The following is a 17,500-nucleotide window of genomic DNA, read 5'->3' as shown; positions in this document are numbered from 1 at the left end:
CAACACAACGTACATGTTATGTACACGCCGAGATATTTTTGGTGACGAGCGCCGTCGAGCTGCACGTTACAAAGGGAATAACTAAACTGGGAAGGAGATTTCTTCAAAGTGACGGACATAACAAAACATTTACTGGGAGCAAATTTCATGTTTTAAACATGTTTAGTTAAACACGGTTTTAAAGTGTTTCCTTTTTAAATCATGTTTACTGACTTTTGTCGACTACGAATTTAGTACAGGTCAAAGCATGTGTTGAAACAAACCTGAATCTCATGGAAAAGCCAGTCCTACATTTTTCTGTGACTGATTTTTATTTTGGTAAACCAAGTTTAATTAAACATGTCTTGTTGGTGTGAATGGGGTATTAGTCTCCTTCGCAGCCATTTTTGGATGTCACGAGATTCGGAACTCCAATTATACCGATAATTCCTTACTGCTTCAAGGTATAATCATTCCCTGAATAAATTAGAGGCTAAAAAATCCGATTGAAAATATCGTGACATTTTCTTGAATGGGGTACGGAGTGAGTGTTGTACCCCATAGCGTTTGTAAATTTTAATGTAACGAAATGTCACAAATGGATAAAAAATGGAGGAAGAAACTTAAAACTTTTCCTTCAGCGATCTATAAAAAGTTTCCCAATACCGATCATTAAATACCTGAGGAGGAGGCATTTGATGCTCTTGTAATTACATTATTTTGCTATTGGTGGGACTGTCATGAATTTCTCCTCGTTCGATCCTCGTATAAGGACAAAATTAGTAGAGAGCCCTCACTTAGTAGAGAGGCATAAAGGTCCCGTGTTGTGGTCTGGCGTGAGGTGGTCTTGAGTTCTACTGCATTTCACCCTACATCACTGTGATGTGCAAAACCAATTACATGTAACTCATTGCTGCCCGAGGGAGCCCCCGTTGACTAGTAAAATTGTCTGGCTTGCCGGACAGGGTAAAATCTATAACACTATAGGGGTCACCCTTCAACACTTTTAACTTTGACTAGAGTTTTGCTTTCCTTCAGTATAAGGTTACAAGATTTAGGGTTAGGGCTTTTTTGGAAGGGCCAAATTCAAGCCTGGAATCAAAAATCCAGAATATTATGGGTCAGAGGGAAGTTTAAGAGGGGGAGTTTGGCGAGAGCCACGTAAAGAATTTTGAGTTGGCGCTTGTTACCCAGATGACAGTGCGCCGGTTGGTCATCCGGGAGTTTTGACAGGAGGCATTGAAACTTCTTCGACGTGGCATAAGAAATGTCTGACGTTTGAACAGAAATTGATGCATCGTTTCGGGCCCTGTAAAGAATTCCTGTATTGTGTCCGTAAATTTTTGCCCCGCACTGTCTCCGGGAGGGATTGAGTTGAGTGTTTGGAGTTTATTTTGTCAAAAAACTCTTCCAAACGTCGTGTGAAAGATGATGAATCAACGTCCTCCGATGACTGGGCAAAGGTATGACGAAGGGTCTCCAAATTTTTTTTTGGAGCTGATCACTAAATACTTTTTAACTTAATACAGGAACTCGCCATTTGGTGGACCAGTCAAGGGTGGAATGGAGAATCCTAGGTCAAATCCTGGCAGTTTTCCCCAGCAACAATTTCCCTCGAACAGTACAATTGCGAACGGCCCACAACATATCAATGGTGTCACCTCTCAACAAGATATAAGCCGGCAACCTCCAGGGTTTTATCAACAACCGAAACAACCTTTTCCTTCAAAGGTAAGGGTTCTGATATTAGTATTTTAAATGTCGGTGAAACGCCTTTCCCCATTTCGCAAACAAAACTGGTAACATGCGAAGGGTTAAGCTTACTTCTTCGAACGTACTGGTAAACAACAAATCTTGATCACTGTCTAAACCGTAGCAAACAATTTTTTTTTTCTCTCAAACAAGAAAACTAGAGCACTTTTTATTTTATCTGGAGTTTTGGTGTCATACCGATACGGAAGTGGTATATTTTGGCTTTGATCAGCTGTGGAATTGTAAATGTGTTTATTTAGTGTGTGATAATGCATCTATATATATATATGTGTGTGGTGTTTTTCTTGCTACTCAAATAAGTTAATTGGTTAAGAATCTACGATTTGTAAAAGTTTATGGATATTTAGTGTTAATTAATTTCTACTTTATTAGGGAAACTGTTGAAACGCCTTTCTTTCAGTTTGTAATTCTCAATAATGTTATTGTAACGATAAGTAATGTCAGCGGAGTTATATTAATTGACTGTAGGAAGTAATCTCAAAAAAGGCTTTGTTTATTATTACTGGATCTCAAGATCGGTTGAAATGACTTTTTTACTTGTATGTTTTCCTTGGCTGTATGCATGGTGATGGTTGCATGCATTTGCCTTGCCTTGTTTGTTTATTGTGTATTATTATTGCTTTTGTATTTGATATGTAGTTCTTTGACTTCCCTATATTTTGTGTTATTTATATTGACTTGATGTACAAACAATGTCAATTAAGGACGGTGCGTACTATTGTTATTGCACATACGTTCTGCGCATCTCGAGATACTCTGATTTCCTATGGGTGGTGCTTATTAAGACAGGGATATTTTTGCGTGGTTCCATACATTGCTTTGTATTTTAAAGCTTTTTACAAATATTGTTGATTAACCCATTGACTCCCAGGGGTTCCCCACTGACGAGTAAAATCGTCTGGCGTTAGACAGAGTAAAATACTTAGTCTGGCCGGTTTCGGCCGGTTTGGGTGTCGATGGGTTAATTATCTTTGAAAATTGTGTGGTTACACCCAAATTTCTTTTAAGATCTGCTTTTCCTATATATAGGTTGTTGGTAAAATCCGTTCTCAGGTTGAATCTGTTTTTACCTAGGTTGAATGTGCACTCCCCCACCCCCCAAAAGGATTGAAAACCCTATGCCTTCCCTCAAACTCTCATTGCCTTACGCATCTCAACATATCTTCTTACTGTTTTGTATCATCTTATCCGGCGGTTTCTGTATTCTTTCACTTATCTCTTTAGGCTCAACATCACAACATACTTAGTAAGGAAACAGAAGATTGTACTAATCACTTACCGGTACTCAAACTCGCACCCTCCTGTAGTCCTGTGTCTTCACCAGTGAACTACAACGACGAACATGCTCAACCCAACACAGTTCTTTTATTATTTACTTTTGTATAATAAGTCAATTGATATCTATGTTTAATAACCAAAACAAATCCAAACCTGACCCTAATTTTTCTCTATGCTTAATTTAGGCTTCTAAAAACGTTTCTTAAATTCATCTGAGTGCGTATGCTACTTAGGTAAAATGAGGATCACCAATTTAACATAGGTAAAGACGGATTTCACCTGAGAACTGATTTTACCGGCAACATATACAGTAAGCCGCGCAAAAATACCATTGAATTAGTAGGCACCGCCCTTAATAAACGTAAACGTTACAGCACTTGTCTGAAAAGCGCTCCAATGTTCAAATATTATTGATAAGTCAAGTTAGTTGTGCTCTCAGTCTTGTTGGCCGGGTATGGGTTCTGAAGTAAAATGCAATGATTCATTTGAACTGTAAAGCTACTGAACAATATTTCCTATTACTTTATTCAGTGAAGTTCTTTTTGATAACTGGTTTCACAGCCTTAAAACTGATAATAACGGCTTGCTGTTCTTTACATAGATAGGGAATCAGTTTCCAGGGCCACCCACTCAACAGCCAAACCAGCGCCTCTCACCGTCACCACTGCAACACACCAGGACTTCGTCTCCTCCTTCTGATCAACAGAAACAACAGTTCCCACCCGGCTTGAGCCCAACACAACAGCATGCCCCTGGTCGACCGGGAGAGTACCCTCAGCAAAAGCACTCACTTCCTCAGCATCAAGGAAGTGAACAAGGTCAAACTCAGAGACCTGGAATGCTGTTACAACACCAGCCTCCCCAACAACAAATTCAGCAGCAGCAGCAAAGCCAGAGACCAGTAATGTCTTCTCAGCACCATCAGCAATCAAGACCAGGAGGTCCTTTGCATCTACAGCAGGGATCAAGACCTGGAGGATCCTCCTCATCCCAGCAGTATCCTGTTCCACAGGGAAGTACCCAGGGGCAACCTGGATTTCCACCTTCACAGGGATCACGTCCTGCTCATCAGCAACAACAGGTTGTCCTTCTTACAGCCTTGTTTGAATCAAGATCAATTTTACTGTAAAAATTTTGTTAGTTTGCTTTGGACATCAAAATTAATTTTCCATTGTTTTATTGCCTGGGTCTTCATTCTTGTACCACTTACTTTTAAATCGCAACTGGAGGCAAAGCTTTCTAACAGGATGACTGTACTCAAGACTGGTAGGAACTCAAATGGGCATCCAATCAGATTAGCAGGCAATGATAGTTTGGGGTAGCTGGTTACCCATAGAATCTAGATGGCAATATTTTTGTGGTTATGGAACATCCTTACAGTATATTCTCGGTAGTCAGCAGTTGTTGTTGCAGTAGGCTACAGATTATTGTAGTGCAGCTTGGAGATATACTGCCAATGCATTTACAGAACACATGCACCAATTGCTTGCATGCTAAACGTTTGTGCATTTACTGTTGTTATTCATGTTCATAAAATTCATTTGTTTGTCATTAAGATAACAATGACATTGAAATGTATACCAGTGTTAAAAAGTGTGCAGGTGTGGATTGATCTTGGTTATGTTATCAACTTATATTTCTGACCATCTTCTAATTGGTCAGTGCTTTTAACATTTTACAGATGGTTCAGCAGATGAGCAATGTTAATATCAGTGGAACAGAAAGTCAGCCCTTGTCATCCCACCAACAGACTCCTGAATGGCCTTCCCAGCCCAGCTCAAATATACCAGTAAGTCTTCATTCTCATCCCTAGAGTCCAGTTTTCTTGTAGTCAGAGATAAGAACATGGACTGTAGCCACAGCCGAAAATATGCACAGTCAGGTTAATGGTTAAGATGTAACTGTTGACGGCTGATGTTGTCTCAAATTTCTAAGAATGTGCAGAAGAGCCGGAAGTCCGTGATTCATGGACTTCCTGCATTGGCTGTGGCCACTAATATAGTCTGTGTTCTTGGTGCTTCTCAGGAAAAGTGGGCCCTTGGGATGAGAATGGTAAGTCTTAGGCTAATATATTACTTTGTTTACACAATGTTTTAATTGATGAGCCAAGAGACCTGCACTGAATATTGTAAGGTTATTTCCTAATTAGTTATCAGTAGAAATTTGAGTCTGATACATCAGAAAATGTGGGTGAGGACTGTTTGTTTGAAAAGTTTAATGAATACCGATGAATTGTTATTTTGTTGAGCTGACTATCAGAACCAAAATGCAGATAGTAAGCTAAAGGGAGGTTAATAAGCTTAAACCATTGAATCCTATAGTTTTGAACAGTTATTTTGATATTTTAGTTAATTCTATGACCATTCGATCAGTGCTGAAATTTCCTAAAATTGCGTGACCTAGCCCCTTTAATTTGTTTATAACACATTGCCTTCTTCAAGCAAATCTGTATGTTAACAAGGAAAAGTGTAACAATCCCCTGTTGTCCTTTCAAGTCCTTTTTAGGGAACTCATTTTATAGTAGAGTCTTCAGGTTTAAAAAGATGGCTGCACTATCTTGGTTATAAAGGATCTGTATTCGATGTTTTCTTGCAGCAAGGACAATACAGAGGACCACCAACTGGTCCCCCACAGTCAACACCCACAGCAAAACAGATGGCAGCACCTACAAGTCGACCCCCAGGTCCCCCGACAATGCCTTCCATGACACCTATGCACCAGCCTGGATTCCCCCCTCCTACTAGCTTAGGTGCACCTCCTATGGGAGGGATGACCCAACCTCCAATGGGTAGACCCAATGCCACGCAAATGCCGCCAATGCCAGGCTCTTTCCCTGGTCCACAGGTTAGTAGTAGTCCTGGTTCTCCTTATGGTGGGCTGGCTGGTGCTGGAGTGACAAGTCTGTCTGGTCCAGCAATCAGCCAGGCTGCACCTTCTAGTGGGGGTTCTGGTGCAGGTTCGATGTTACATAGTGGCTTACCTGGTGGTCGGCGCTTGTATCCAGGACATGGCTCTTCCAGTCCTACAGAGACCAAACCTCCAGTTGGAACGATGGGAATGCCATCCAATGCTGTGAGTTCAGGGAGTAACAAAGTTTTGCATGCAAATGTTTCATGTGAACAAAGTAAATAAAATTAAACACCTTTTAGAGCGGTTTTCAATGGACTTTTGCGGGTAATTAGTTGTATTATATTTTTCCAAATGCCATGCAAGTTATTCATGCTTTTTGCTATTAAATTTTGTCAGGGTAGTTACTTTACATTATTAATGCTCAATAATGTTACCATTTTTATGCTGTATTGATAGCCTTGGTAATAATAATATAACCAGCTGGCCCCAGTTGTTCAAACGATGGATAGCAATATCCACCAGATAAATCACTATCCAGTGGATAAGTCATAGAAAAGCCAATTGCGCTATCCAATGGATAGTGATTTATCCAGTGGATAGAGTTATCCATCTTTTGAACAACTGGGGACTGGACCATGGCAGCCATCAGTTTCACCTTGTAGGTGATCTCTTGGCAAACATTTCTTCTACGAGACAGTTATACTTACTTTTGTTTCCTTACCTCCTCTGAGGATCAAATTGTAGTTATGTAGTTGTTGCTTTTCTGTTTCGTTTGGGTGTCCATTTGTTCTCTGAGATTGTACGTCAACACTTAATGTGAGTTGTTCTTGTTTGTTTCAGGGGCAGTCCATGTATCCCGGTGCTGGCCCCATGGGAGGGATGCCTCCAAGTGCACCAGGTCAGCCCGGCATGGGACCTTCACCTATGAATGCTCCAATGCAGCAGAGACGAATTGATCCTGATCAAATGCCCAGTCCAGTAAGTACCATTCTGCATTTATTTGTCCCTTTCAACATGTATGTCCACATAACATCTAGCTTAGTATCATAATTTTGATTTTTATCCTGAAAATTAATAAAACCTTTCCTAGGCAATTTCAGCACTTCCAGATAATAATTATTGGAAGCTTCTTTAATTATTAAAGAAGCTGCAAACATTTATAGCTTAAACAGGCTTTGAAATCATAAATTATGTGTAAACAGGGAGCAGGGAAACTTGTTGGGCTTGTGTGTTCTTGGGAAAAGACATTAAAAGAATGGGAGGATTTGAAGTGCAGAAATAATCATGCAATTAGAAGATCATCTCAAGACAACAAAATTTTTATGTTGGGGTAAGAAGGCTTATGTGAGTTGAATTTGGTTTGCATTGAGATTAATGTGATTGTTTAAAATAGATTCAAGTGATGAAAGATGACAATGAAGCTCACAAAGGATCAGCTTTTCTTACAAGCACAAGAGGACGGACTCCTCCACTTGTAACAAGCAATTTCGTCATACAAGATGATGGTATGTGGCCACATTTGTCATTAAGTATACACTGAACAGTAACTTTACACAAAGAAACTTACTTTTTTACTTTCTAGGTCTCTTTTTTGAGGCAAAAATGCCTGGGTCTTGAACAAAGTTTGCTTCTTCAGGGATCAAAATTGGAAAAAAATCCCATCGCAATTTGGCAGCATGATACAAAAATTTAGTCGCAATTACACAAATTTTATTCACAAAGTTGTATTGTGTCACCAGTGGTTTAACAAAACAAAATATGAGCCCCCAATGGTGTGTTAAGACATTGCTGAAAATGGTGAATGATTGTGGGATGTAACGTCGCAGTGAAATTGTGCCCCATATCTTCAGATTGAAAGCAATTTTCATGGCGAGAAACAAAATAATATCTCATTATTTATTTTAGCTCAATTAGTGGTAAAGTGGCTCTTCAAAAGAGTGAAGGAGAAAACTACATGTAGTCGTAAATTTGCAACTTTTCCAGATATTTTAGTCGCACATGTGACTGTATTGGTTGCAATTTGGAGCACTGTTCTTTTTCTGTTATGCATTTTATTTTATGATATTTTAACCCACTGAAACCTCAAATGGCTTCGGACATCGCCATTAGACGAGTAAAATTGTCTGGCGTTAGAGTAAAATCTCTTAATTCTCACTCCCAGGTGTCTTAAGGTAAACCTATGTTATTAACTCTTTTGTCAAGGATGCTTTCGTATTATCTTGTTGTTATTTTTTTGTATCTGTTGAGACTTTGACCTATCCTTATTGCACAGGCAACTGCAGTCCTCGTTTCATGAGATGTACAATGTACAATATACCTTGTAACAAAGATGTACTTCAAGCATCCAGTATACCGCTAGCAACAGTCATAACTCCATTTGCTGAAACAGGTCCTTCAGAGGTCAGCTTGATAATTTTTTTCAAGTTTCTTAATTTTATTCTTTGAAGAGTTCAGCGATAAAATTTAGTGGTCGTTAATTTTGCAGTATAACCTGACATTAAAAATAATTATTATTTGTATCAAATGCAAATCTTGCATTTTAATTGGCTACGCTACTAGAGGACTATTAGTAATAGTCTGATTGGTGAAAAGCGTGACACTTCCCTTCGTTTTATTCCCAAATAAATATTTCCTCAACTTGCGTATGCTAACTTTATTAACCCTTTGCCCTTAAGGGCCACTGGTCAATAGCCTATTCGGCTTCGCCTCATGAACTATTGACCTGTAGCCCTTGTGGGCTATGGGTCTAATTGTTAATTATACTTGACTTGCAAGTTTCATGGAGTAACAGGTTCTATGGGTATTTTATTTATGGTTGTTACTTGTCTCACACAGACTCCCCTGCGCACAATGGACTACAGTCCTACTGGCCCAGTACGCTGTAATCGCTGTAAGGCGTACATGAACCCCTTTGTACAGTTTGTTGATGGCGGTAGAAGATTTGTGTGCAATATTTGCTCTTATTCTTCAGAAGGTAACTTGATATCAACAAAGTCTTAACAAGACATCTACTTGAGTTGGTTTAATTTATATAAAAATAATAATCAAGCCTATCCAGCCTTCACATGTATGCCTTTTTCTTGTTTCAGTTCCTGCTGAATATTTTTGTCATTTGGACCACCAAGGTCTGAGGCTGGATACCTATGAGAGACCAGAGCTTCATCTTGGATCATACGAATTTGTGGCAACAAAGGATTACTGCAAGGTAACATACATGGAGTTAATGATTGGTTTCTGAAAAAAATGTATAGAGCGGTTTTCAATTGAGTGTCGAAAGTAATTAGCAAATTACTATGGTTTTGCATTACTTCACCCAGTGATAGCCCAGTGATTGGTTCAAAGTTCAAGCGCCACTTTTTCAACCAATCAGAAGTGAAACCAAAACCAATGGTGGCTTGCGTGTGCACATTTTCCCATGCTATGTGTCGGCTACATGTAATTACTTCAAGTTTTGATTGGTTTAATACTGGATTGTCTCCGTCCTTTTTGACTGGCCAAAGTAATTACTTTGGTTTTGGTTTTACGACACTCATTTGAAAACTGCTCCAACTCTGACACTAAACTGACTGTGTGCAACATTAACACAATGCTACTATAACTGTCGTTTTAAAACTAATGCAGATACTAACAAAAGTTGCTCGTTGTGGTAACTGAGTTAAATTGCATTGAAGCCTGAAACTTTCTTGCAAGAATTTTTGCTGTCATTTTTAGCACTTCGTCCTCTGTCACTGTTATTGCTCTAGTTTTAAATAGCAAAAAAGAGTTTAAGCAATGAATTACTGTTGTGTCTTTGCCTTTAACAGGATCAAAAGTGGCCAGATCCTCCAGCGTATATATTTATGATTGATGTGTCATATCAAAGTATACAGTGTGGAATGGTTAGAATGTTGATGAAAGAACTTAAAGAGCTTTTGGATTTCCTACCCAAGTACGTCTACAATGATCTCCACTCTCTATTGATAAGAAAGCTCTCAGATAGTGATTTTGTGTTTGCTTATTGAAGCAAAAATGAGGCAAAGTCTGTCAAAAAACTAAAGTAAAATTTACAAGAATGATTTTCACAAGGCCAATCAGGAAAGGAGAATGTTAGCATACAAGAAAAACAGGCTGTGCCTTATTAGTATTCTTTATTAATTATAAAGAATACTAACGAGTAGTGTTTTAATATGATATAAAGCTCATACGTGTGACGTTTTATCGGTGTTTTGATAGGTGGTTAGGTTCATGAATTTTTGAATATTGTTTCTTACAGGGAGCATGGTCAAGAACAGTCATCCATTAGAGTTGGATTTGTTACGTACAACAGTCGGTTGCATTTCTATAATGTCAAGGTATTAGCTCGTTGAAAGATGTAGCGTTTGCCAAGTTGTTTAGAAGACATGGCATTAATTATTTGTACTAAAACATTTTGAGTGCTTTAAGAAAAACTATAGTACACACTTGAGTTGGTTCAGCATTCAAGTAATCCCAATACGTTTTTATATCCTTAAATTAATAACTGTTTTGCTACTTAGGGGTTCCCCATGGACCAGTAAAACTGTCTGGTATCACACAGAGTGAAATCTTCCAATTGACCCTTTTTTTGAGAGAAAGGGACTAAAAAGATCGCATTTTTTCTCACCATTTCAGGGCTTGAAATTGCGACCAGTATGGTAGCCAATGCGACTGAACGTCCACCTTGCCAACTAAAAGTTTTCCTTTAGTCGGCATTTTTGAAAAAAAGTGAATAAATAAGCGATTCAGGTTAAGGAACATTTGCTATTGCTTTGCTAGGAAAAATGTAGATCAAATCAAATTAATAATTTGGTAATTTGGTAATGTCTGTTTTCCTTTAAAAAATGTGGACTTTAGCTTTCAAAATTTCAACATGATGCCATTACCAGCGGTGTTACTTCTGTGTAAATCAGGCGCAGCATTTTACAGAAAGACCGTTGCTGAAAGAATATACTTTGTATCCCCCATCTTGATCGCATTTCACGCATGTAACCTACAACATTGAGCATGTGGGAAGGTTGTCTTGCAGTGAGTGTTAATGAAAAGTTTTGAATTTATTTTCCTGCCTGTGGGGCTCCAATACCTTCTGGCGACTTGAATTTACTTACTGGTGACTTATCTTTCTCAGTTAGGCGGCAATTATTTTTAATTGTGAGCCCTGCATTTGTTATTGACAGAGCAACCTTGCCCAGCCGCAGATGATGGTTGTTTCAGATATGGAAGATGTCTTTGTGCCTCTTGTCGATGGCTTTTTGGTGAGCCCTCAGGAGGCGAGGGGTGTGGTAGATAGGTATGGTTTTTGTAGTTTTTGCCATTGTTAACCAACTAGTGGCAGATGAAGACGCTGATAGTGCCATGTACATGTACCCCTGCTTACATCTATGGCTGGATCTTTCAATGCCAACTTGTATTTATAGTGTATATATAGTGTATATGTGTTTTATAGTGTTGCTGTTTTCAACAGCCTTGCTCAAAATTGCGATTGATGTATTTTTGTATTAAAAAATAAGATGTAGTTAATTAATATTATTTGGAAACTTATAGTACCTACAGTGTACAGTAGCACTGAATTCTCTCTGCTACATGCAATGTGCAAAGCTTTGTTATTCAAGGTTAGTTTAGTTGAGACAGTCAGGATCACCCTCTGTGTGTCGTTTTCATGCAAACTTGATGGCTTTTTAAAGTTTGATTTGGAAATGTGGTGTCAAAGTCAGCCAGTTAGTATGTGCAAGTATACTGCAGTGTCATAAATCTTTTCTGGAGTATGCATACCCTGTCACAGCTTTTGAAGGACACTTTCGAAACTGTATAAAAAGGACATTGTTACCTAAAGTTCATTATAGTGAGGTGCTGCTAATAAAATCTCACAATTCATCCCTTTCTCAGAGAAGAGAGGAGCATGTGCAAATTGATTAGATTAACTACCCTTCCCGCCCCAAACAAGTCCTTAATTATGCATGCATAAAATTATTAAGACCATTCAAGATTAAATTTTAATCTTTTTTTTTTTGGCAAGATCATGCCTGTGTAACTTGTGTAAAATAACATTGTATCAAGGTCAGTTCTTGGTAAAATTGAGTCTGAGAGATCCTCACATTTCTCTATTTCTTACAGCCTTTTAGAACAAATTCCCTCAATGTTTGGTGAAACACGAGAAACAGAGACAGTACTTGGACCTGTTATCCAAGCTGGAACGGAAGCATTAAAGGTAAATGATCACTCTGTTTACCATAGACAATATTAATTAAAGCGTTCTTTAAAAAAAGAGAGATATTTCAATTATTTTGTGAAATCACTGCTGACTCTCAAGTAATTAATCTGACTCTGTAAAAGAATATTTTTTTAATCCAGAGTTAACTAAGATAGAGCGAGTAGGACATACCGTTTAGTTTGCCTGAAACCAATACTCTTGAGAGGAAGTGTACACTGTATCAAAATAATTATAATAATTATATCTTGATACAGTACTTTCTCTCAATTATTATGTTAACAGTGTCTTAGAAGGTACAGTACATTGTGAAGTGAAGTGAAGTGAACTCTTAAGTTTGAGTGTAGCACGTCATAGCCATAGGCTAATGAACTTTTGAACCTCAATCAGATTAGACTTCAACACTTGGTGTCCTGCTCTTTTTGATCAGTGTATGGGATCTTTAACTTCCCACAGAGTTTGAGTTTTTTTTTTTTTGAAGAAGGGTTGTGAGATGGGCCTACTGTTTATAGTCCTTATCCACAAAAGTCTTGAAAGTCTAACTATTTGCAGATGTAATTACAAAGGCATTCTGATAACAAGTCATAAGAATGAAGCAGCATTTGCTAACTTTGGCTATTAAATTAAGTTTTGAGTATGGAGGTGCTGAAGATAAAATTATTAGATTAAACGATAATTATTGTGTAACACACAGTTGAATCCTTTATTCCACAGGCTGCAGGTATATCAGGAAAGCTGTTTGTTTTCCATTCAGCCCTGCCGATAGCAGAAGCACCTGGAAAGTTAAAGAACAGAGAGGATAGAAAATTGCTTGGCTCTGATAAAGAAAAGGTTTGTTGAATAATAAAAGGGTGTCTGGGTGGTTTCTGCAAAACCAAAAACAAAAAGGAATCAGTGATCAACATGAAATGGAAAAACAAAGTTTAAAAAATCTGAATTGGTGGCAAAATATTATACACTACAACAGGTTGCCAGTAACAAGACGTAGACAACAGGTTCCATGAAGTCGTCACAAATAATAAGATTGTTAATACCATGGGTTTTGTGTTGACCTTTATGAGAGGCTAGAGTTACAGGAAATCTTTCTGGCACCTTTTTCATGCCTTTTATTCATAAGCAAGAATGTTTTCTTCAACACTTTGCTAAAAAAGACTTGAACACATAAATATTATATTATTGCTCTTCTCAATAACCATTTAACACTTCAATTCAAATCAAAGGGTTTTGATTGGTGAATTTTGGGCTGTTTTTGCAGTTAATTGTTATTAATGGTGTTCTGTAACCTTGAATATGAAAATTGATGCCAGTTAAAAAATGTTATGTTACACATTTTATGGGAAGGGGTGGTAGAGTTTGAATCACCTTTATGAAAATTGATCATCTGGATGGGTGTAATGTTTGAAGGACTGTTCAATATGGGCATGTCAACAACCTGAACTGAACTTCACTTTGACGACTTAAGTTAATAATAATAATAAAGTCAAAATAACAGTCCACACTCTTCCTGACGATTACAGTGTGACCGGGAAAACTGTTAACACCTAAAATGTGGCAGGAATACCTATTGTTCTTTAAGCCAATCATTTTTGAGGACTCCACATGCCAAAACCACAAACTGAATAACTTTTCTAGTACAAGTATTTGCAGTGGTGCCCCATGTTGAAAGTAACAATTGCATCAGAGGGCCAGTGATCGATGAAAGGACAAATACACATGCACTGTTCTGTTTCTTTATGAGTAATCTCAGAGCTTAAACGACCAGAATTAGCTCAAATTTATTCAATTACCTGGCAAATCTAAAGCCATTGTGCAAACAACAGTAAATACTCTGTGGTCTAGTAAGTGGATTTTGGATGTGTGATCGGACAGAAATAGCATTCCTGACATAATTAATTTCAAGTGTTCACGGTTTTCCTGGTTGCACTGTAAATTCATTCAATGAATGATCATTCTAAAGGTTCAAATCATTTTCTAAGTTTGAATTGGAATTGCAGTAGGTATCAGCTGAGTTGCAGATGTCAAACTGGTGTGTTTAATTTATCCTCAGACAATTCTTACACCACAGAGTGGCTTTTATGAGAAACTTGCTAAAGAGTGTGTGGAAAGTGGAGTAGCAGTTGATTTGTTTCTATTCCCAAATGCTTACATTGATGTAGCCACTATCGGCTCAGTGGCCACTCTTACAGGGGGACAGATTTACAGATATTCGTACTTTAAGGTAAAAGAAGCTTAATATTCCTTTGATGTATCCATCCATTTTGCATTTTATGAATTACTGATATCTTTCTTCGCATCTTACTCCCTCCTTAAACAACTACCTGTCAACAATCACTAGTATATCGAGCTGCTTCTTTAAGGTGATTCCCTGGTTTTGCATTGCGCAACCCTACTGCGCATAATGTCTTGCTTCATTGGTGTGCTCATTAGCCCGTGCACATTGATAAAATGGCAGATTTTCATTGACGCTAAGCTTAATCTGTCAAGGAATGGCTATTTTCTCCAGAATGAGCATGGTAACCCCTGCCCTTTTTAGTGGTGTTATGTACTTGTAATAGGTACATGGAAAACAATTATTTTAAGGGGTGTTATGTTATGCAGTGTACATGTACATGGTAGTTTCCCTTAGGATCACTTTTCTCATTATAATTTGGTTGGCACCTTTTTACCCAAGTAATAAATGCATTGTTGAAAAGACAGTAAGCTCTAAGTTAAAGAAAGATGTTTAGAAAATGAATGTAAGGTACTTGATTTAGGTCATCTTTCCCCCAGCTTTTGCTGCAGCTTAATCTTGATATGGAACTGCATGTATCATTTTGCCAATAAAGTGTTTTGCTGGAACACCAATGTGATGTGGATTCCTTGCCTCATTCACGTACAGTGTATTTGTATATTTATTTATTTATTTTTCATAACGCAGGAATCTACACATGGAGATCAGTTGCGTGGTGATCTCAAGCGAAATCTTGCACGCAATGTTGGCTTTAATGCTGTCATGAGGCTTAGATGCAGTACAGGTGAGGATGGTTAATATTAGTTTGGATGTTAATAATGCATCAGTCAATATATGCATTTGGCAAGATGGAAGATGGCTTTGTTTCTTTCTTATTGGTTTTTTGTTTAAAGGGTTCTTTCATGGGACTGTCATTGTTAACCCATTTAAACCTCAAATGCCCTAGGACGGCCACATTGACGAGTAAAATTGTCTGGTGTTAGACAGAGTAAAATCTATTAAGTCTCACTCTCAGAGGGTCAATGGGTCACTCTGAGAGGGGTCACTCTCAGGGGTCAATGGCTTAGGAGGCAGTGTGGCCCAGTGGTTAGGGCGCTTGCCTTGAGATGTGGAGATCCCGGGTTCATGACCCGCTCTGACCACTCGTACGTACGTATGTATGTATGTTTCTTTGTTTGTTTGTTAGTGGCTTAACCCTTTCAGCCCCGTGGGGTTCCCCATTGACGAGTAAAATCGTCTGGCGTTAGACAGAGTAAAATCTATAAGTGGCACTATTGGGAGTTAAAGGGTTAAACTGGTTAACAGCTCCCAAAGTGACATGTGTAACATTTCTGACAACCCAAGGAGGTGATATGCATTGTATGAAAATTAAAGTTTGAGTAATTTCTTAAAGCACATCGTCCAAATTCGGAAAAAAAGTTATCTGTTCTTTTTACTTTTGAACCAGTTTTCATTCTCTCCAACCTTCGCTACAGATACAGGGAAGGGTTACGTTCTTTGCAAATGTTGGCCGTGTGGCACTTATATTTCAACAGAATGAACGGTTACTATTGGAGGGTAAAGATGGCAGCCGTGTGATTGACAACTTCAATTCCCATGACCTGCTCCTGTCTGACCTTGTAGCCCAGTCGGTAGAGTGGCGGTGATCTAACCCGAAGGTCGTGGGTTCAATTCCCACCGTGGTCAGAGTTTTCTCTGTCCTTGTGTAGGGCCCAATTCCATTAGTAGGGCTAACGCTCACATGGTTTACATGGGTAGAATACTAGCACTTCACATCACCCTCCAATAGTTAATCCTGTTAGCTACAGATAACAGATAATTATGGTTTTTGATATTGTAAAAAGAAAATATAATTTTGTACTGGTTTTTGGTGTCCTTTGCCACAAAGTCGGTTTTTAGTCATTTAAGTAAGGATAAAAGTTTTAAATAGAATGGAAATGTTTCTGCAGGCTTGTGGTGCTGAAAAGTGCAGTCCTGACAAAGTAGATTGTCCTCTTGATTCCTGACTTCTGGTGGCCATAAAAATGTCATGTGCAATAATAATAATAACAATAACAATAACAATAACAACAACAACAACAACAATAACAATAATAATAACAATAACAATAACAATATTATTATTACTGCCTTTTGGGTGGCAACTTCTGCAGTCTTGTTCCTTCCATTTACTAACAGGATTGCGGCCAGTTGATTTCTGGGGCAATTGCTACATGAGTAATACTACCGATGTGGAACTTGCTGCGATTGATCCACACAAGGTAAGGCCATTGCACACAACTTTAAACTATTGTAAGTCTTCTCTTCATTCAATGCATTCTCGTGATCATGCTTAGCAGACACTCGATTGAGGTTGCACAGTAATAGGGCATTAATTTATTTATGACAACCATGTCAACTAAAATGTGATTTGAAATAATTTGTAAGTCCACATCTGTAAAACATTTTTGTTATTATTCCAGTATTATTGAATTGTTTTCCACAAACGAGTCAATCTAGTAGTGACTGTAAGAAAGATCTGTGATCATATCATTTGATAAAACCATGTCTTTTGTGTTTCATTTATCACCAATGCAACAACGTTTCTTTAGAAACTAGCTTCATCATCAATCTATTAATAAAATGATGAATTGGGAGGAATGATGATTTCTTGAGCAAAAAAAAAATTAACCAATGGATGATATGGGTCAACTCGTGAATGTACAGGGAGTTAGCGAGAACCTACTCAAGCATTAAAGAATGTTATTTGCGGATGATTGTTTTTTATAAACGATAGAGGCCAAGTATGAAGTGGCGGAAATAAAATAATTTGAGGCTAATCGAAAATTGAAGAGAAAAAAGACAGGTGGAGATCTTTGCCCGAAAGTTGCGGTGATGCCTGAAATTGATGTTCATTTCAAAGTTTGCAATTTGGTTGTCTAATTTGCTGCATAATTGGTTACCTAGTATCCAGTTTCCCAATGAACTTCGCAACAAGGCACAGTAAAGTAATGTGAAATTGACTGTTAGGGAATTCATTGGATGGAAGATGATTAGTTGATAACAGTAGATAATAAAGCTAATAATAACTATGAAAAAAAGTACTTGCCTACAGCCATTTCCACATACATGTATGCCACCTTTTTGTTTGTCCTTTGATGTGTAAGAAATACCAGTTATTTTTCTTCTCTGTCAGGCTATTGTCATTG

At 38.0% G+C, this 17,500-nt stretch overlaps 1 protein-coding gene across 2 annotated transcripts in view; it reads left to right on the top strand.

Moving 5' to 3' along the window:
• Window positions 1–1,220: 1,220 nt before the first annotated feature.
• The window catches only part of LOC138015602 (protein transport protein Sec24C-like), a 27,070-nt gene continuing 10,790 nt past the window's right edge, over window positions 1,221–17,500 (top strand). Inside the window, exons 1-19 of one of the 2 annotated variants that reach the window (XM_068862685.1) lie at window positions 1,221–1,442; window positions 1,509–1,710; window positions 3,632–4,111; window positions 4,712–4,819; window positions 5,626–5,874; window positions 6,721–6,858; window positions 7,274–7,385; window positions 8,153–8,280; window positions 8,716–8,854; window positions 8,970–9,085; window positions 9,684–9,808; window positions 10,133–10,211; window positions 11,052–11,164; window positions 11,989–12,082; window positions 12,797–12,913; window positions 14,130–14,300; window positions 15,000–15,096; window positions 16,491–16,573; window positions 17,488–17,500. The exon at window positions 17,488–17,500 is cut by the window's right edge and continues 189 nt beyond it. In XM_068862685.1, coding sequence (XP_068718786.1) covers window positions 1,408–1,442; window positions 1,509–1,710; window positions 3,632–4,111; window positions 4,712–4,819; window positions 5,626–5,874; window positions 6,721–6,858; window positions 7,274–7,385; window positions 8,153–8,280; window positions 8,716–8,854; window positions 8,970–9,085; window positions 9,684–9,808; window positions 10,133–10,211; window positions 11,052–11,164; window positions 11,989–12,082; window positions 12,797–12,913; window positions 14,130–14,300; window positions 15,000–15,096; window positions 16,491–16,573; window positions 17,488–17,500 — 2,599 coding nt within the window. In that variant the 5' untranslated portion in view covers window positions 1,221–1,407. Of the gene's footprint in view, window positions 1,443–1,508; window positions 1,711–3,631; window positions 4,112–4,711; window positions 4,820–5,625; window positions 6,103–6,720; window positions 6,859–7,273; window positions 7,386–8,152; window positions 8,281–8,715; window positions 8,855–8,969; window positions 9,086–9,683; window positions 9,809–10,132; window positions 10,212–11,051; window positions 11,165–11,988; window positions 12,083–12,796; window positions 12,914–14,129; window positions 14,301–14,999; window positions 15,097–16,490; window positions 16,574–17,487 lie in introns of both variants that reach the window. The other variant, XM_068862684.1, reaches the window with a different exon arrangement.

Source organism: Montipora capricornis, chromosome 9 (genome assembly GCF_036669925.1).
Source record: "Montipora capricornis isolate CH-2021 chromosome 9, ASM3666992v2, whole genome shotgun sequence".
In the NCBI taxonomy this organism is placed as follows: domain Eukaryota; kingdom Metazoa; phylum Cnidaria; class Anthozoa; order Scleractinia; family Acroporidae; genus Montipora; species Montipora capricornis.
The sequence above is the reverse complement of the archived record's forward strand: the minus strand, read 5'-3'. Positions and strand labels throughout refer to the sequence as shown.